Source organism: Pavona decussata, unplaced genomic scaffold (genome assembly GCF_977016875.1).
Source record: "Pavona decussata unplaced genomic scaffold, jaPavDecu1.1 SCAFFOLD_61, whole genome shotgun sequence".
NCBI classification, from domain to species: Eukaryota; Metazoa; Cnidaria; class Anthozoa; order Scleractinia; family Agariciidae; genus Pavona; species Pavona decussata.
In genome coordinates, this window is record NW_028145482.1 from 878,104 (window position 1) to 898,701 (window position 20,598).

General features: G+C 39.0%; 2 protein-coding genes and 2 long non-coding RNA genes across 5 annotated transcripts in view; 3 read left to right on the forward strand and 1 right to left on the reverse strand.

Annotated features, from left to right (window-relative positions):
* LOC146478962 (uncharacterized) overlaps window positions 1-20,598 on the reverse strand; it is a 186,211-nt gene that overhangs the window by 137,052 nt on the left and 28,561 nt on the right. Inside the window, exon 2 of the long non-coding RNA XR_014865001.1 lies at window positions 3,479-3,571. This is a non-coding gene — a long non-coding RNA (uncharacterized LOC146478962). The remainder of the gene's footprint in view (window positions 1-3,478; window positions 3,572-20,598) is intronic.
* Window positions 1-20,598, forward strand: part of LOC146478963 (uncharacterized) — a 109,158-nt gene that overhangs the window by 77,510 nt on the left and 11,050 nt on the right. The window lies entirely within an intron of this gene.
* Window positions 3,088-20,598, forward strand: part of LOC146478967 (uncharacterized) — a 63,900-nt gene continuing 46,389 nt past the window's right edge. The window contains exons 1-3 of one of the 2 annotated variants that reach the window (XM_085111258.1): window positions 3,088-3,258; window positions 7,296-7,341; window positions 7,826-7,885. In XM_085111258.1, coding sequence (XP_084967384.1) covers window positions 3,103-3,258; window positions 7,296-7,341; window positions 7,826-7,885 — 262 coding nt within the window. In that variant the 5' untranslated portion in view covers window positions 3,088-3,102. The remainder of the gene's footprint in view (window positions 3,259-7,295; window positions 7,342-7,825; window positions 7,886-20,598) is intronic. The other variant, XM_085111257.1, reaches the window with a different exon arrangement.
* Window positions 16,889-19,350, forward strand: LOC146478968 (uncharacterized). The gene is made up of 4 exons (XR_014865006.1): window positions 16,889-16,906; window positions 17,732-17,777; window positions 18,203-18,256; window positions 19,327-19,350. It is a non-coding gene; the product is annotated as an uncharacterized LOC146478968 (long non-coding RNA).

Here is a 20,598-nt window from a genome sequence, read left to right on the forward strand (position 1 = left end):
AAAAAAATGAGCTCAAAAGACTGCTCTTAAGTTAGCAATATTAAGCTCAAGTTTAAATTACACGGCGTGTCAACACTGCAAGAAAACAAGATCTTGCACGATACGGATAGCAATCCAGCAAAGTTTTGTCAACAAGATCACATGAATATACTCGCCTCTTCTGAGAATAATCAGTCTTTTTATTCCATTGTTGATTTTTGTCGTTTGTTTTACAACGTCAAGTGGACGAAACGTTTCACTTCTAGAGGAAAAGTCCAACGTTTCGTAGCGCCGGATCGGATCCGGAGTAAAATGGTTTCACTTCAAGTTTCTGATGACGTGCCAGTCAATTTGTTTCCTCCACTTTTTCTCCCGCTGTCGGACACATAAATTGACTTTGTATTTTTTTTTTTTTTTTTAACAGCTTTATTGACCATCACACATGTTAAATACAATAAATTAAACAACCAGAAAGAAATGAAAAATACGTAAAAAGTGATAAGGTCAAAAGGGCAGGTGCGAACGGGACGCGAGGACCCATGCGAGGCACCTCCCATGATACAAATAATAATTAAAACACAAACAACCAAAAGACGCTAAAAAAACTAGGGATGGCAGGAGCAGGATCGTACAATTGACCAGGTACAGGGATAGAATATGTCGAAGTGATTTTGCAAAAGGTGAAACATGTGCTCAGTAACAAAGTTGCGGAAGGAAGCTGTAGTTGAAAACTGGTAGGGGGTGATAATTTACAGATATAGTTCCAGAGCTTAACAATACGATTTAAGTACGAGGCCTGAAAAGTGCTAGTTTTACATACAGGAGTTTTAAGGTTATAAGGATTACTTAGTCTGGTTCGGCCGTGAGAAACAGGAGAAACAAAATCATAAACATTAAGATCAGATTATGTTTTGCTTTTCTTTTTTCTAAAACGCAGTTGGCGATGCAACTTCCCGCCGAAAAACAAGAAAAACGCGGGTTACCACACAGGTTGACTGTGGCATTTCACAGTGGCTTACATAGAGGGGCGGAAGGACGTACGGAGGCCGGACGGACAGTGACGTCATAACCAAACCAAAATTTCTCGCGTTCACGGGTTACCAAATGCTCTTAGCTATGGGGCTTCGCTGCGCGCGCCTGCGGCGCGCGCGAGAGCTCCGCTAAAAAACCGTACTGATCACGCCTGAGTCTCACAGTAAAGTAAAAAAAAAGGCGCCAAAACGATGGGGGTGCGTGCGTTGCTACAGTTGAATGTAACTTTTCAGACATGTACTCAGACACCTAACTTTAGTGAATGTTTCCCAGCTGATTTCTGTCACTTTTGCACGGTGGCCTGTAAGGGACATACACTGCAAAAATATTTTTCTTTTATCTAGCACTGCCACTTGTTAACTGGCACTAGTGAGAAACTACCCAAACATACAAAACCAGACTAAAATGTACAAGCTAATCAAAATGTCAACCCCCAAGGAAGCATTCTAGGGTAGACTGAGCATGGTTATCCCCAATTTTCCTTTTTAGATACCAAGAACACTTGCCAAGTTCTGCTTTCTCCGCATAGTTTTAAACCTCGCAAAAAAAGTCCCTATATTTGTAGGCACTACCCATAGGAAACCCGAGTAACTCGAGGCGCGCAGAACGCATGCGCAGTAACAAAAATAAAAGTATTTTGCACTCGAGGTCAATCTCGTACCCAAAGTCTTCAGGCTTTTTGGTCAGCGGGGCAACGCCGGGAAGACTCTGGGGACATCGAATTTTATTACCGCAGGATTTCTGCGGTAAAACAATGGAAACCGTTACGGAACAGCCAATCAAAAAAATTGAATTTTTTCGATGTCCCCAGAGTCTTCCCGGTGTTGCCCCGCTGACCAAAAAGCCTGAAGACTCTGGGTACGAGATTGACTCGAGGTGAGTTCATATCTGTTAATGACCTATTAATTCACCACAGGAAAAAATAAACAGAGGTTGGCCGCGGTTTAGTTTTATCGTTTATTTAACTACGCTGTACGTTAATTGTCTACCCAACTTCAGTTATAGACAGGTTCTGAGGAGTTTTTTTTTTCAAGTGATAGTTACATGCTCAATTGTATACAGCTGTTTCGACAAAGGTTGTCCGAAAAAAAAGTGTAAAAGCGTACGCGATAATGCCGGCGAAAGGTAGTCTGGGAACAGTACCCAATAAATTTTTAAAAAAAGCTTAGAATCCATATTACCCGCCGTCTGAAGTCTTCGCTGTACGGTCGAGGCAATAAAAAATTCTCCCCTCTATAGCTATATAAGGGCAAGCAAAGAGTATGGATTCTAAAATACAGGCCCTGGTTGTTCACACAGTGGGTAACTCATAACTCTATACAGCGGATAAATTGCTATCCAGCGGACATAATGTACATTTTATCCGCTGGATAACAATTTATCCATTGGATAAAGTTATCAGCACTTTCAACAGCTGGGACAAGCTCTGAAACTGGTCCGGATGTGAATTTTTGAGGCCAGCTTTTGATCTATATCTGAAAAAGGGTGCCGGAACTAGTTTGCATATTTTGCATGGTCTGAAATTAGGATCAGGGTTTGAAGCAAAGTGATTTGCAGTCACGGACGATCTATATTCGGTTGACCCGTTGGTCGTCGTATTAATACATCAATACATCGTGGATATTGTTTATTAATAATAGCATAAACTGTCGCCCGAAAGAAAAACAGTTTTCATCGAACCTAACAGAATACATGATAACATCCGGCTAAAATTAAGGTGCAAATGTATTAGTCAGACTGCCAAAACTGATACCATGGATTGATTGATTGATTGATTGATTGATTGATTGATTGATTCATTCATTGATTGATTGATTGATTGATTGATTAATTGATTGATTGGTTGGTTGGTTGGTTGGTTGATTGATTGATTGATTGATTGATTTATTTGTTTGATTGATTGATTGATTGATTGATTGATTGAGCGAAAATAAGCCTTGAATCATTCATTAAAAAATCAAAGTCACCGGAAGTACGCCAACCGTTAGTTTATGCTATGCTGGTATTCGGCAAAAAGCAAATTATTTCATTGTCGCGTTATAAAGCTGCCTCGTGGTCACAGTTATCAGCTGGGAGTCTGGTATATTCGTCATGAATCCATCCTCGCTTTATCGTATTTCCCTTGTTGTATGCCTTTGGCAGTGTGTGAAGCTGAAGCAAGTCCTCCAATTGTCTCAACAAGCGACATTTAAGCTTTGTTTGCGGGAATTTTGTGTTAGACCAGCTGTCAGACTCGAACAATTCAAGGTAAGACGTTTATGGTTTATGGTTTATGACCCCAGTGATTCTTGAATAAATGAATGCTTTTAACAAGTGTTTGGTTTGTAAACTCTTCACTCATTGGACTCACTCCAAGGAGTAGAAGATAAATGATATGTGTTCTTCTTTACAACAGAAGTACGCCTAACACTCGAAAATAATTAAGTTTCTCACTGAATTCATAAAACGACAAGTTTTGTTGCTCGACTTTAACTGAATTAACGGCGACAGTCCGGCTGAAGCACGGGGCTTTGAAGATTGCAAATAATTCGTTACCGATTAACAATTCAACTCAACCGGTCTTAGCTGCCGTCAAACCAGAATCGTGTTTATATCCAAGAGGGCATGCAGCGTTTAGCACTGATTGCAGTGTATGAATAATTGTTCCGTCTGTTGCGGGTAATTTTGGTCGATTAAATGTGATACAAAATCTTGGGGGCTCCAATGAATTTTCGAGACAAACTTTATTGCAAAAATTCTGCAGACATTTACTAGAAATACGTCACTCGCAAAACCTCGCGAAGCTGGGACTGGGTGGAAAGCCCTCTTTACTCGTATTGTAGTATTAAATGAGGAGATTAAAAGGTTTCTGAACATACGTAGCAACTATTTTGATGAGCATGGTCTTTTCGTACTTCCACAGGCTAGTTTGCGGTTGAAATCTATTTCTGACGCGACGAAAAGTACACCCGGGAGTACAACGGGCGTGCAGCGCTGTTATGTTCCATGAATTTATTTCCCACGGAAAATTAATTTACCGCGGCCACAAAACGTGTAATTTCTTCAATGCAACCTTTCACAAAAAAGATTTCTGGAAGAAAGGGAAAAGATTCTGCAGAGATAGTTAGGTATCCAGTGAATATTGATGAACATTGCAGTTGAAATTTGATCGGGCACGCAAACTTTCCCGATGTATGCAAATTTTGCTTCAGCAAACTGTTGACGCCAGCCTGTCTGCCAACCTGCTGCCGCCTAGCAACCTTCCTTTTGTCTGACGTCATTCGTACTTTGTTTTTTACTGTTGCTACGCAACATTGCGGACATCTTTAACGCAATATATATGCATACATATATACATATATATGAATATATATTTTCGCTTGAATTCGCACGGCGAAACTTAAACAGGAACATCTAAACGTCACATACGTGCCCAGCCAAGCTCCTATGGCAAATATCAATAGCTCGCATGCGGTACGTTCATTGTATGCATGCAATTAGAGCGTTGTTAAGGTTAAATTTGGTGGGTGAAACCAATCGGATGGTTGACGTTTCGCACCCATTTCCCCTCCCTTGTAAACTATCCACTCATTGGACTCACTCCGAAGAAAAAAAGATAAATTATGTCTTTTTCTTTACAACAGAAGTACGCTTAACACTCGAGAGTAACGGTCTCTTTAATTCATAAAACGACAAGTTTTACTGCTCGACCTTAACAGCGACAGTCCGGCTGAAGCACGGGGCGTTGAAGATTGCAAATGATCCGTTGCCGATTAACAATTCAATTCATGAAGTCATTGCCTGCCGTGCAGACAAACCAGAATCGTGTTTATATCCAAGATAACATGCAGCGTTTAGCAGTGTGATGGCAGTGTATGAATAATTGATCCGTCTGTTGCGGGTAATTTTGGTCGATAAAATGTGATACAAAATCTTGGGGCCTCCAATGAATGTTCGAGACAGACTTTATTGAAGTATTCTGCAGACATTCACAATTGAAGAACTTTACATAATAAGCTTTTACTGATATCTCTGGGTGATACTGTATATCAGATGATGAAGCAATTGATGTAATCGTAAACAGGAACATTTAAATGTCACGTATGTGTCCACTCATATGTATATGGCAAATATCACTAGCTCAGATGCGCTCGGTTTCGTTGTATGCATGTAACTGGAGTACTATTATGGTAAAAGTTGGTGTATGAAAGGATATGCCCGGTAACACAACCAGTTGGATGGTTCCTTTTCCACCAATCCCCCCCTCCTTCGCACCCAACGCTTCCCTCTCCCCTTCACTACAGTAATCAATCATCTTAGCGTTCATTTGTTTTTCCAGGCGGTGTGCGTCACGAAATTCGACCAATCAGAATGCGTTATTTGATCAGTAGTATTTGCGCCAAGGAACATCAGTCTGGAGAGTTCAGCCTGTCGAAAATTTCGTTATTAACGAAGTCTGTGACATTTTTTCCCGGTTGAAAGTCGCTTCAAAGTTGAAAGAACAAATTGGCTTGATGCTGGTTAGGTTACTTTTTAAGCTGAAGCATTTGTTCGCGTTTGTAGCCATTTCAAAGGTGACGACCTCGCGCCTGCCGTCATGTTGTTTTGGTCGTTGAGTTACTGCATTTCTTGAGGCTAAAGCTTCTTACTCTTGCTGGGTTTGGATAATACTTTTGCATTTTAAGCGAGCTTATCCTTTCTACTTAAGAATTTTCGGGGTCTACCTGGATCTACCTGTTATGGTTTTTCCGTTGGAAGCCGTTTAACTAATAAAGAATCTATGAAGAGATCGTGTAAACAAAGTAGCTCAACTCCCGGGAAACCGACCGGAAAAAGCCAACGGGCGAATGCTTTTTTCTCTTCAACAAATCCAAGAAGGAAATGTAGATCTCTTTCACCCTGAGATAAAAAAAAAAAAGCTAAAGATGAGCGAAAGTAATGATAAATACACTGCGAGCTATCGTACTTTTTCCTTAGATCACGCGTGCAAAGTAACAGTATAATTATGCAAATCACAAAAATGTGACTCGCGGCTCGCGGCCTCACCGCTCGCTAAATGACCCTTAATCTATCGCGTGCCGCAGAACTTAGGAGAAAGAGACCGCTCGACCGCTCGCGGTCTAAATATATATATAAAAAAGCGTCTATAAGCAGACGTGACGGCACAAAATACTAGTATAAGAATAAACAAAAAAATTATCGCCTTTGATTGTCTCCGAATTGGGAATAATTCAACGAAATCGCCTTGTGTATCCAACAAGAAGCATCTACGGCTACCACTAGACCCTTAAAATTTGGCAAATTGCTGTCTTTAGTGATAGTTTTTGGAAAAAGAAGCAAAGTTTGAATGCCCAACTGGTTTCAGTGCGACTATAAGTCGACCTAAGTCTTACGTTCGGGAGATGTTTACTCGATCGTGACCAGAGGCAAATGAGCGATTTCCATATTTTTACCCAGCACCCTTTGTGGGTCGTGACGCATACCGCCTGTTGTTTTTCAGTCTACACATCAGCCAATGAACAGGTTTTAAAAAAGTACGAGTTGATATTGCGGAATTTCGGACGAAAATTGGACGTGCAGACTGTTTTTGTCATGATATGATATGATAGCAGTTGATATGATAGCAGTTTATTGTGAAAATACGCTTAGCTTTTGTGAGACAAGCAAGCTAGGCTCATGTTCAAGCCATTTTTACGGTCATGCGAAAACGGTCTGAAAGTGTCTCACGTGTCATCTGCATAATTCAACCGTTAAGCTTGTGGCTTTTGAAATTCGAGAAAAGACGAAACACTACTATTTTGATGTTACTGATTTGAGAGAAATTAAACGTAATTTAGTCGAGCGGTAGGTATATTTCCTAAAGCCAGTACTTGAACAATCACATTTCAGGAATTTCGGATCAAATTTGTCTATTGTGGAAATATTTGTTTTCTGACAAGCAGCAAAATTTCTTGTTATATGGAATTGATTTTTTTGACCCCCAAATCATTCTATGCCTAAAGCTGGAATTCGAAACACTTAACAGTGTTTTTGGATTTTTGGCTGCGGATTTTTTTCCTCGTAGAGTGTTTCTGTCAGTTTTGAACTTGGACGGAGACTTATTATTATCAGTTATTTAGTGCACGCATGGAATTTGTTGAAAGCAGAGTATACCCGTATTCCACAACGTCCCGCAACGCGTCATCCAAATCGTCTACACACGAAAGGTGTCTATGTTCCAATTCAACAGCTATTTTGATTTACGAAGTAAAGAAAACAATTTGTTTTTAGTTAACGGCAATAGTTTTTGTGTTACCTTCTGATAGATATCAAGTCGGCAGTCTTGTTACAAGGAATGCCTTCTGAGGATTAGTGAGTAACTATGTGATCTTTTTCATTTTCTTTCTACGGTTTTAATTTCAATTAAGAAAGCACAGGTTAAACCATCCAAACTTAACACTCAAACACCTCTCCTTCTATTTCTCTTGATCGAGTGCTCTATCCCCCAGATAACTTCTACAACCTCCTAAGATTTGTTTATAATACATATGATAGTCAATGGACCCAAACCAACACAGTAAAGAGCTTTATTCCACATTCACCCATCCATCCAACCATCCCTTAGTCCGTCTGTCCGTCTGTCTATCCATCCTCAATCCATCCATCCATTGGTCGTTTAAACTGTCATTTACTTAGTCAATCGCGCAGTTAGAAAGACGGTTGATCACCGATCGATCAGTCAACCAGCCAGTTATGTAAGGTATATTTCATTCACGGCAAAACTTGAACAAATTGACGCACGAACTTAATAGCTTTATGCGATTGGTTGTTTCTTCAATTTCTTCTACGGTTGCAGGGAACCAGAATTTGGCTGGTACTCAGCAAGCCAAGCTGTTCCTCAAGAGAATCAAACGAGGTGAGCTTAAGTTGAGATTATGTTGGGGTTAACCAGTAAATCATTTATTCCACACTCAACTTACGTTAGTCCGCCAGGCCCAAGGCATGTTTACAAATGTGCGCTGCGAATGGCGAATGAATTACACGAGTCCAATGCAAAATGTAAAAAAAAAATCATAGCTCTGTGAATATTTCTCCCACAGAAATTATTCTATTCTCTAAGTAAAAGTTAACAAAAGGAGAATACAGGGAAAATAATGTTTGGTTGTGGTCTCAAATATTTCAGTGAGAGCATAAAACGAGAGCGTGTTTACAAATATGCGCTGCGAATGGCGAATGATCTACACAAGTCCAACGCAAAATGTTCAAATCAATTTATAACTCGGTGAATATTAAACGTTAACAAAAGGAGAATATAGGAAAAATAATGTCTGGTTGTGGTTCTAAATATTTCAGTAAGCGCTTAAAATTAGAGCGTATTTACAAATATAACCTTACATGCGCTGCGAATGGCGAATGAATTACACAAGTCCAACACAAAGTGTTCAAAACAATTCATAACCCCGTCAATATTTCTCCAACAGAAATAATTCTAGTCTCTAAGTAATATCAACAAAAGGAGAATACAAGAAAAATAATGTTTGGTTGTGGTCCCAAAATATTTAAGCGTTAACTGTGTGTTTACAAATATACGCTGCGAATGAATTTATAATACACCTTAAGTCCAACGCAAAATGTTCAAAACAATTCATAAATGTGAATAGCTCTGTGATTGTTCAAAATTAGTTTATCCACGAATATTTGTCGTATGGCAACGATTTAAGTATTTGTGTGTAGTTTGAAATATGTTAAATATGGAAAATTATCGACAATTGTCTTCAAAATAGCATTTAATTTGTGAACGACTTGCGAGTCGCTTACTCACCGCATGTTTGTTTTCAACTGACATTTCGCCTGTTTGTTCGCCTTCTCAGTTGCTCTCGGGTTTCAAATTTCCTTATTAGTCGCCTGCTTTCTCGACAATTAGTACGGTTGGTCGGACGGAAGTGACGTGATAACCAAACCAAAATTTCTCGCACTGATGGATTTACCATATCCAGAGGCCGTGGGTTCAATTCCCGCGGAGGTCAAAGACTTTTATCTTTGTCTCGTTTGATCTCCCATTTCCTCGCTAGGGCTAACACCCAGTAGGAATTCCTAGGGTTCACATAGCACTTTAACTTACATTTGAAAAAGTTTGTTTGTTTGATGCCAAATAACAAACAGACCCACAGTTTGTTCGACCGACCCACCAATAACTCTGAGCTGAGCAGGCTGCCAATTAACCAACTATAAATCATTGATAGTTTTCCTCTCCTTGTTAGCTGTGATCGAACCATATCATGGTTTAATTCTCCTGCTTTCATTCTTTCTCTTCAGAGACGTCTCAGGCGGTCCCGACAACTCAATGTGTAAGTAAATATGCATACAGCATTCTGTAGCCTTTGTGATATTGGCGTTATACACGAGGCTAAATTCCTCATACGTGTTACTGGTAGTTCAAGTAATGCTTAAACACCCGGATAGTACTTGCGGAAAAATCATATTTGTCCGCAACATTTCGAACGAAAGCTGTTTAACAATGTTAACTTGTTTAGTTTAGATTGATTGGAGAGAGCATTTAAGCCCTTGGTATGGTGTAGGTTGGTTTGTCACTTATTAAGTAATTTACGCTGCATTTAGAAATGGCACGCAGGGTCTGTCCGTATTAGTGATGAAGTCTGGGGACGAGATTAATGACGGGATGAGTACATCTCGCTCTCTGGGTATTTAATTTGCTTGTTAGTGTTTGTATTTAATTTGCTTGTTAGTGTTTACATGATTTCAAGGTGATATGATTTCAACCTTGTCTGTGGCAGCACAGAGATGAAAATTCATTCGACTAGTGTATGGTCTTGCCCGAAGAAGGAAACACACCTTCTTAAGATGAATCGATTCAGTTATTTGGCGTGCGGCGATTGGGTACTAAAATTGGGCGAGCGCGCGCAGTTTTCTGACTGATACATGAATTTTCATCGTGCTGACGCGCGGAACTAGGCCAGTTTTAGGGTGAAAAGTAAAGAAATTTTAACAAGTTTTCCAAGGTGAATTTTTCTGAAAATTGGCACAATATTAGGATTTAGCTGGTATTTGTAGTCCAATCAAACAGCAAAAAATTGCAAAAACGAATATTGCAGAAATTGGACAACATGACAGGACGCAGGCGGGCTCGACTGTAAGTTCCGCAAAGGAATGCTAGTAGAATCTACTAGCATTCCTAACATTCCTCAAATTAAGACTCACCCGGTTTCTTTTCTTTTGGGACTTGCAAGGTGTCGTAATCTGTTTTTATGTCATGGAGGATGTAATTAAATCGAAAACAAACCAGGCAGGGTATAGGAATATGATCTGGACTACATGTCACATCAAGAAGTGCCAAGAAATAAAAACGTGATGTGAAATTAGAGTAAATGCAAATGTACAATGTAATTGCGCTACTCGAAGTGGCGGACGCGGCCGACTAAAATAGCTCGCAAAGGCGGGCCATTTACTGGCGCAGAGATACTCAGGAAGAAAGGTTAAGGCAGAAGAGAGGAAGGAAAAAGAGAAGACGTGAGAGGGAAAGAGAGGCAAGAAATGCTGTAACGGGATCCTGCAAATGATTTGATAGTGTAAATATACGGTTTCGATTACGAAACAATCACGCGCATAACAGGACACAGGCGTTCTCTACTGTGAGTAACGTAGTGCAGAATTTACAAGCATTCCTAGATTATTTTGTTTTGAGATCACAAAATTGTATGCCGAAAGAATATGATCTAAATTTAATCATCGAGCAAATGATACGTTTTCTGAAATGAAGTGCAACATTTTCCCGGAGTATATTCAAGAGGGCAGACATAAATCAAGCGCGCTATTAAATCACCTTGAGACACGGTTAGAAGAAACATAAAAAAAGACATCGTGAGCTTGGGAGTGAAATCCTGAAAAAAGTGATCGCACGAGTGTTATTGTCAACACAGTACAATGACAAATGCAATAATTATGGTGAATCTTGAAGAATATGCATATTCATGGCACTACCATAGTAAACAGTTGCTCTCTATTAGTTTAAATTTACTTTAAAGTATTATCGTATTTGTAAGAAAAAAGTTGCGTCGGGTAAGGGAGTCTGTCTTATGTGGACAAAATTATCAGATCCCATGGCATTTAGCGAGCGGTCCTGTTAATGTTGTGACTAGTTGTCTCTCTTCACTTATAATCTGCGATACCAGATACACTAATTGTCTCGCGATTTTTCGAAGAGGCTAAAAGAACCCGAAAATTGAGTACGATATTTGCACCGGAAAAAAAGTTAACTTTTAGAGGAAAGCAAAATGCACACGCACTTTTCCATAGAAGAAACACCGGACTGGCCCCGCAGAACAAGCGTTATTTTTCGTGTGTGTTTCGCGGGCGAGCGCAAAACGCGAGGAAAACGCGCACTACAAGTCACGCGCGACAGGAGTTACATGTATATGCATACCTCTGTTTTGTTCCATCAAATTAACGATGCTATAGTAAACTGTACAAGGAGAAACAACCTTCAGTCTTGTGGAAATAAATTACTTCATTTTATTTTAGAGCATGTATGTAAGGGGGGAAGGGGGGGGGGGGGGGTATCCACCATTCTGATCGATAGCAATTGACCGATGCCTGCGTACACTGGTGACCGCATTGTCACATCATACCATGTAAAATTAAAGGCTGTGTTTCTGTATTAGCGGTTTTTTTACGTTACATCAGACCGTGTCAGGTGGGACACCCGCCGTTCTGATGGATAAAAAATTAAAGGCCGAGTTGTTGTATTAGCGTTTTTTTACGTTACATCAGACCGTATCAGGTGGGACACCCGCCGTTCTGATGGATAAAAAATTAAAGGCTGAATTGCTGTATTAACGTTTTTTTACGTTACATCAGACCGTATCAGGTGGGACACCCGCCGTTCCGATGGATAAAAAATTAAAGGCTGAATTGCTGTATTAGCGTTTTTTACGTTACATCAGACCGTGTCAGGTGGGACACCCGCCGTTCTGATGGATAAAAAATTAAAGGCCGAGTTGTTGTATTAGCGTTTTTTTACGTTACATCAGACCGTATCAGGTGGGACACCCGCCGTTCTGATGGATAAAAAATTAAAGGCCGAGTTGTTGTATTAGCGTTTTTTTACGTTACATCAGACCGTATCAGGTGGGACACCCGCCGTTCTGATGGATAAAAAATTAAAGGCTGAATTGCTGTATTAACGTTTTTTTACGTTACATCAGACCGTATCAGGTGGGACACCCGCCGTTCCGATGGATAAAAAATTAAAGGCTGAATTGCTGTATTAGCGTTTTTTACGTTACATCAGACCGTATCAGGTGGGACACCCGCCGTTCTGATGGATAAAAAATTAAAGGCTGAATTGCTGTATTAGCGTTTTTTACGTTACATCAGACCGTATCAGGTGGGACACCCGCCGTTCTGATGGATAAAAAATTAAAGGCTGAATTGCTGTATTAGCGTTTTTTACGTTACATCAGACCGTGTCAGGTGGGACACCCGCCGTTCTGATGGATAAAAAATTAAAGGCTGAGTTGGTGTATTAGCGTTATTTGTTTTGTTACACGAGACCATCAACCACGACATTGGCTGTGCATTTTTTTATTTTGGATTTTAATAATTATTTTTACGAGTTTGCTTCATAGTCACTTCCTTCATTACCTCACCAGCTATATAGTTGCGTGTTTTTTATTGATTTTTTTTAAAATACTAACCTCATTGATAAAAGTGTTCTATATAGTCCCCTCATTATGGTTTTGTCTGGTGTGAAAATACATCTACAATTTGGACATTTCGAGCACAAAATTATAAATGAATTTGTCGTGCCCCCTGCTCTGAAAGTGAGTATGGATTGTTCCATTTCATTGTAAGTTCAGGAGTATAAATTTTAAGGGCCGCTCTGCTACACTATGAATGTTATGGCGCCTACCCCCGGAATTATAACCCGGATGATGCACAATGCAAGATCATGTTGGTCGTGTTTATGTTAAGCGTGAATATTCAAAATTGTGGTTGTCTAGGCAAATGCTCTTCTGTGATAACTTACGTCTTCTTGACTAAGCGAGACTTACCTTGGTTCTGTCCCTTGTATTTCCTTTGTTTCAATGCCTACCATTTCGCATAATTAACACGCGCCAATTCCAAAGCAGAAGAATACGTCTCTCAGGTTTTGTCTTCGCATCTGTCCGGCTTCGCTTTCATTAGCGGCTCTTAGCAATCGCTTCCTCTTATTTCTTGCTTTGCGCATCTTCCTTTTTTTTTTTTTCTCTAGTGAACCTCCACGCGACTTTCGTCGGCATGATCGATCACAATTTCGGAAGGGCGCGCTTCCTTCTCGTTCCCGCTAAACAGTGCCGTAATATAATTACGCGATCGCATTTCAAGATGCTTGTATATGTGCCCGCAATTCCACACAGTGATAGTTATTATCCAAATTTGAAAAGCCAGCGGCTTATCGCAAAACAATAGAAACATTAGCTGGGAATGTTGTGTTCCGGAAGTGAATGTACAACTAGTAGATCTAAAGGCCCGGTCAAAAAGGATGGCGATTAGTTTCCGAGCTTTGTGCACAGGACGCATCGTACGAAATTCAGGCTAATATTTTTTTCACCATACAATTGCAGCGAAATTCGCGCAAATCGATCTTGTTGATTCATTACAAAACAAAGTACGTGGCCAAGCAAAGCGTCATACAATCTTGGTATTTTGCCGACGCGTCCCTTTTATATAATTAAAGGTATATATATATTATTTGATCGGTATGATCAACAATTGCTTGGGACCTCTCACAGACTTATTTAATTCAAATTTATCCTCGCCATCTTCTTATATGAGGAGTAATGCGGTAATTTTGTATCGAGTTACGATATTCAAAAACACTGTCCAGATCGCAAAGAAAGAAGTGAGAATAACATGAGCCGTTCATTCTCTGTCATATTGAATGAGATTACAGACGCCTCAAGGAACCGCAAAGATTAAATCTCTGCGTGACGTCGTACTTACAGTAGACTTCCACTGCGTCCTCTCATGCGTATGTACAGAATTTGTTTTGACTTTACGCGGAGATACTTTGGAGCTTCTCTCTTCTTTTTCTTAAAATTAGCGAAATTTGACAGTGCGAAATTCGGAAAAACCCATTTTGAAACTAGCTAGAAGTAATGGAATCAATAGATGTATCATCCGCTGGTTGCCATGGAAACAGAGTTTACCAACCTTACGGTGTTTTAAGCGAAGCATAAGGACTTAAGCACTCGAAACTATGTTTGAACCCAGACTTTTTAATAGGGCTGAAAGGACCAGAATATCAAGAAAAATGTATATCACTACTAGCTAAAACAGAAGAAATATGTTACAGAGCCACCTTAATTTATGCGCGCACGCTAGTTTTATGCCAATCGGATGAATCCGCACTCCAGTTCGCTGGAAATCAAGAGTCATGAAATAGAATCGCGCAATCTGATTTGCTGAATAAGCTGGCGACGAGCATTTTAGTAAATAAGTAAATAAATAAGTAAATAAATAGTTAATTTAATTTATCCAATTTATTTTATCTATTGGCTAAAATCACAACTTCTCAGTATACCCAGTAGTCTTATATTGTGGCCTGGCATAAAATATAAGAAAATAATTCAAAGAGATTATAGTTGAAGCAATAATTAAGAAGAAAAACCACGATAGGAGGTATTTAGAAGTAGCACCTAAAACGTCCTGCCTTATTGCAGATAGAGACACAGCTGTATTTCAAATGCCTTTTTTATGCGTTTTTCTAACCAACAGGCTGCGGACCAGATGGCAAATGTAACCAGACAGCGGTTTTTCATCCGACGGGTTTAAAAGCAACGTTCCACAAATTTAAAAACACGGGAGGGTGTTATGCAAACGTATCGTGGGATCCCCTGAGAAGTGAGTAGATATGCACTTAATTAGTGAAAGAGCGGAGAGACAGTAAGTTTCATATCACTTTCTTTTGTATTTTGTAACATATAACTGGAGTTTTATTGCATATCATTAAAATCCACTGTAGCCTTTCGGTCGGTAGCCTGCTTGACGCCCGGATGATATATAAGTCAACATTTATATCTCACCCGTACGGCAGAGCACAATAATTTCAAAATAGAGTTAAAATGTTTGTAAAACACCAATGCGTCGATGCGAAACGCAGTGGGTAACGAGACCCTTTTAAAGCGGTGCTGTGACCGTCATAGATACGTCAGGGCTGGAGAAATGTTGGGTGCTTACCATTTACGCAAACCACCCGGATGGAAATTTTCGGCATTAATACCAAATTATTTAGCTTGTCTTAATAGAAGATAGATAACATGCAAAATGTATGAACATCTGCCTTCAATCCCAAAAGGAGTAATAAAAATGCATCACTTTGATGAGAGGCCCATAATTTCAAACATTTTCCGAGTTGAATGATGCGTACCATGTATTTGATTTTCCAACTGTAATCTCTGGGTTTTCCATGCAAATTGTAGGCACCCCCATTAGTCTACAGCAGAAAAGATTGGGCAACGGACACTGCAACGAAACACTCACTTGTTCCTCGAGAACCTCACTGGTTTTGTTTTAAAGAAATCTCGATTAAATAAGTGACCTTGTAGAAAATTTAGCCTTTACCCGGCTGCATTTGGTACTTTTCGAATAACGCCCGAAACGAATGCTAATATTTGGTAAACTGAAACCTCTTCAGAAGGCTAGTAGGCTGGAGGATTTTCGGAAAAATGAACAATTCGCTTCGAGGACAACTGTGAAGCTTTGAGGATAATCTTTTAGCAGAGGGAATTATCCAATAGCAAGCATTACTGTTGGAAATTGTAGAACAGCAAGTGATGGCCAAGGCACGATCACCGGCAAACAAGTCCCCGCCGACTAGTCTATTCGATTTTATTATACAATCGTTAGATTCGAACAGCTTTATTAAATATGTGAACTTTATTCTTGTTATTTTTATCTCAGAGTTAGTACGTGTTGTGTGATTGGTCGATTTTGAGGGCCGTGTTCCTCTTTACATCCCACTAACTTATTAAAGCTCTAACTAGTTTCCTTTCCCGCGCGCCTTATTAACCTCAGAGAAAGAATATATATCTTACTAACCTCATTTTCTCGGTCTGTACTGTAAGTAACGGATCTTGCTTCTTTCCCGTTGATTTATGGCCCGCGAGCATAAATCAATGGGAGAAAACTAGTTCTGTAACTTACAGTACTGACCTCGGACTCGGTTGGCAAGAGGTATGTATTTTTCTCTTTAAAAATAGCTTTATAGTTGAACGATGCCACCAAATTCTGCCACTTTTTTTCTTGAAATTTATTGTCAGTCTTAATTAAATGTGATGTTACCATGACAACCAAATTCAGGAGCTGTGATCTTTGAGAAATCGAATTATTCCTGTTTTTGAAATGATCAATTGTGGCCTTTGCCTTTGCCCTTGAAGTCAGGAAAATGGGCTGATAACGTCAGTATTTTCCGGATTTTTGCTTTTCTTTGTTTTTTCAAATCCACAGAAGACCGTTAAAGGTGATTCACAAGTAATCCAAAGTAATAATGAAACACTAATTTAAAAATTATTTAGTAAAAAAATAAAGAATTCGAAAAGCGTTTCTGTCAGAAAATTGTTGCCATGAAAGCATCATCTCAAGGAAACAATGAAATATCTCGTTCAGTTGATGTTAAGTGGATTGTTGAATTTTAATTTGCTATTAAATAGTCGTGAACGTTTGAAGTCAGCACGGGGGGATTCCAAAATGTAGCGTTATTTCACATGAGATGCAAGTTTACCTAACTACAGTTTTTTTTTTCTTTCTTTTTTTTTTTATATTTCGTTCCTTGATTAAACAAATAATCTAAATTCAACTAAATTTTTATAATGTGACCCATTATATTGTGGACAATTTTGGAAAAGGCCTGATGGGAGGATGGCATTTTGACATTGCGGTAGGTATTTACTTTTTTTTTTTTAATCAGGTAATCGCATTACGGTGGATTAAGGCAATATTCAACAATATATACTGTCCCTTAGATAAATAACTCTGTTAGTATAATGTTCAAAGATGAATCTTAAAAGTGCAATTCACAGAAAAAAATATATATATATAATACCACGAGAACTCACCTCAGTGCCCCCACATCACGAACAACTTTTAGCTTCTTGCATAAAATAAACCACCAATACTTCCATCTCGAAAACTTACAGTAATGTTACCGACGAAACAAGTGAAGTGTTGTTTCGTAAACGCCCCTTTAAATGATCTAATCTGAGTGCTGGCTCCCGGTGAATGTAATGACGATCACCTCTGAAGATTATAATCAAGCCAGATAAATTGTATGTTCTGCTGATTCAATGTAATGGTTAACTAAAGTCTGTTAAGGCTGCATTGCAAAACACGGAGTTATTTGAGCCCTTGAATGGCTACCTTTCACTTGACATCATTCATAAACTCGCACCAACTTTCCATCCGTTTTCCTCATCCAGTATTGCAGTATCTCATACATACGGAATAATCATTCTGTGCTTCCTTGGCCAAAACAACGCCGGAACTGCAAGATAACCTCCTTTAGGATAATTCAATCTATTTAAAAAAAAAAAGCGTAAATATAATGTAAAAAAAAAAAAAATAAATAAATAAATAAATAAATAAATAAAACTGGTAGGAGAGGCTCTGGTTGCGTGCGAAGAAATTATTAGACATTTTTCTTCGTCGTCCCTCTCGACGTCACCCTGTTACTGATAGATATACTTTTTTTATTGTTTATTCACAGGTAACTTCTTACCCATTTGTAAGCGGATCGGAACTCGGACATTCGAGTAAGTATTATCAACTGAGTAAAGGGACTTTGTATTCGGAATAGCTTCTGCTTCCTCATTTACATAACTCGGCAGAGGGAACATGACAAACGGAAGACCGCACGACAAAACATTTTTCGTTGGCGCGCAATCCTGGGTCTTAACTGCAAGTCAGAGACAGAATCGTCGGCTTATTTGGCTGATTAAAAATATAACGATTGTTAGTAAAACAGTAGTCGCTAATGAAATCGGAACTCAGTTTATGTAACTTTTTAAGACAATTGGGTGGGCCGGACGATGAGAAATTAATAAATCAGTATAAAGTTTCCACGAATAGGTGTATCTCTGATCACACCCCTTTTACTGTAAGTTCATGATGTAGACTAAAGCAGTGTAAACCAAATGACATGTATATTCACCACCATGAAACATTTTATTTTTTCTAGTACCCTATAGAGTCCCAAAGAATTGTTCTGTTGCGGAAGCTACAACAGGTTTGTGTCTCCCAAATGTTTAACAAAAACAGAATCGGATTGGTTTCATAAATATGGTATTTATATATTATCTGGGTATTTATTTATTATCTTTGGTAAACTTCTTCATATCCTTTACATGAGTTTATCTCCTTTATTTGCAATTTTACTGTTTCATATGGAGGGGAACTACCGCGTTTGATGCAGTTGCATAAAGCAACTTTAGGAAAGTTCTCATCGTACGCTCCAAACATTTTTGCAATGGATTATTAAAGGGATTTGACAAGAGACAATTTCTGAAAATTCCGGCTGCTAGTTACAGCAATAACTAACGTAGGTTTGATTCGTAACGACGACTTTAAGTGCTGCAACGTGCACGGAAAGTTAATGACGAGTAGCGTAGGTGCGTGAGCGGTTTTTTACCTAATGTTTAGGTTGCCGATTGCTAAAAGACTGAGGATTTGAATCAAAAGCTTCAAAAGGTAGTGACATGCAAGCAACACAGAAACTGCACTAAAAATTAAGGCGTGCTCGTAACCATTTGCACGGCATTAACCTTTCGCATAAAACCCAACATTTTCACCTCAGAATCATTGCTATGAACAAAATTAACTATCCAAAATCAGTTTTACACAGATCACTTTCTAGTCTGTTCAGTTTGACGATATGCTCATTTCTTTCATAGATTCCTCAGCCCCATCTCGGACTTCAGGCGCGTGTAATCGATTCAATAGCAGTGCTTCATTGTCTTGTAGAGTCCAAAGAATACTGTCATGGTACAGAACAGAACTGTGTGCAAAAACGGTACACGGAATGCTCCCTATTTTATTTTCTAATTGTATTTATTTTTTTGTCTTTTAATATAGATTACTCCACGCCATCTCAAGCTTCAGGTGCGTACATGATTCAACAATAAACTGCTAACTTGTGTTATTTTGTAAAATGTAAGGAACATTGTCCTGCTGTAGAACAAAACCAAAAATTATCTTTGTTACTAACGTGAAACCGCTAGGAAAGAAACAAAGACAGTTTATATATGCTTGTTTTTCTTTTCTTTTACCGGCCTAATACATATTAATAATTCATTTCATCTACAGAGTTTTCCACCGCTCCAAATTCAGGTGAGTGCAGCATAAACCAGTGTGCATTCGACATCTATTTTGTATTTACCAAGCACCGATATTGGTCATTTTAAGCCTTAAGTAACATAAATAATGCCTTAAGTGGTATAAAGAGATCTTTCCATCTCTTTTTCAGAACGCTATGTTACGTCATACTAATTCTCGGTTATAACAAGTAACTTTTATGTTTCTGAAAATCTGGTTTATTTTCTGTAATCCTGCCGATTATTGTCACTAAAAATACGACAGGCAGACATCGACAGTATTCTACAATCACACCCTATGTTCCAATGGATTTTATCGCACTCTATCAAACTGCACCACACGACGAAAACGTCATTAAGGTGGATACGATGTTATAATAAAACCGCCGAGATACTGCTAGCGTCTGCACCTATGTTACTCAAAGTCTTCTTCGCAAATCTTTTATGTGTGAAATCACCTTAATGAGTGTAAAAAATCCTTCGGGAAAACGATTGAGAAATTGTGTTACTCACTGTTTAAGTTACTGTTCAAAAAAAAAAATTAAGTTAACTTTCTTTTCTGTCCACGTCTAACCGCATTACGTTAATTTATATACAGATTACTCCATATCGTCTCCAACTTCAGGTGCGTGTATGTTTCAAGCCATCGCTAGCTTATGTTATTTTGTAGAATCTATAACCAATACCGTAAATGTGTTGCTGAACAAAGAGCAACGTAATCTTAAGGAGTGACATATATGCCATACATATATTTGAACCTCCGGATGAGAGAGGATAAAAGACCATCGCAGTTAATTATGTACGCAACTTATGCACCTGCGGAAATGGAGCCTAAAAATGTACTTAAACTTGAACGGGATTCCGTTAGCCCATGACCTCTTCGATACTGGTCTACTAACAAAGCTATCAAACCAATTGGAAGCTTTTCATATTAGTGAACTCGTACTTCAAAACTTCAAAAAACTCCAACTTCGAAACCTTGCAAGACCCTAGCGGCGTAAAACCAGCGCTGGAAATCGTCTGCGTGCCCTCTTACGTGGCAATTAATTGCTGAGTTTGAAATCGCCTGTGGAATCCTCGCGAGGAATACTGTTGTATTGAACAATGATCATTGACGATTTTAAAACAGCTTTGTTGGCCCAACGTGGCGATGTAGGTGAAGATGCAACTCAGTTAGGATGCTTGTCTTCCTGTTGTTTTACTGACTTACCCGTAAGTGTGAGGTGATTAAAGTGACAGATATGAAATGCAATTATATTTTTAA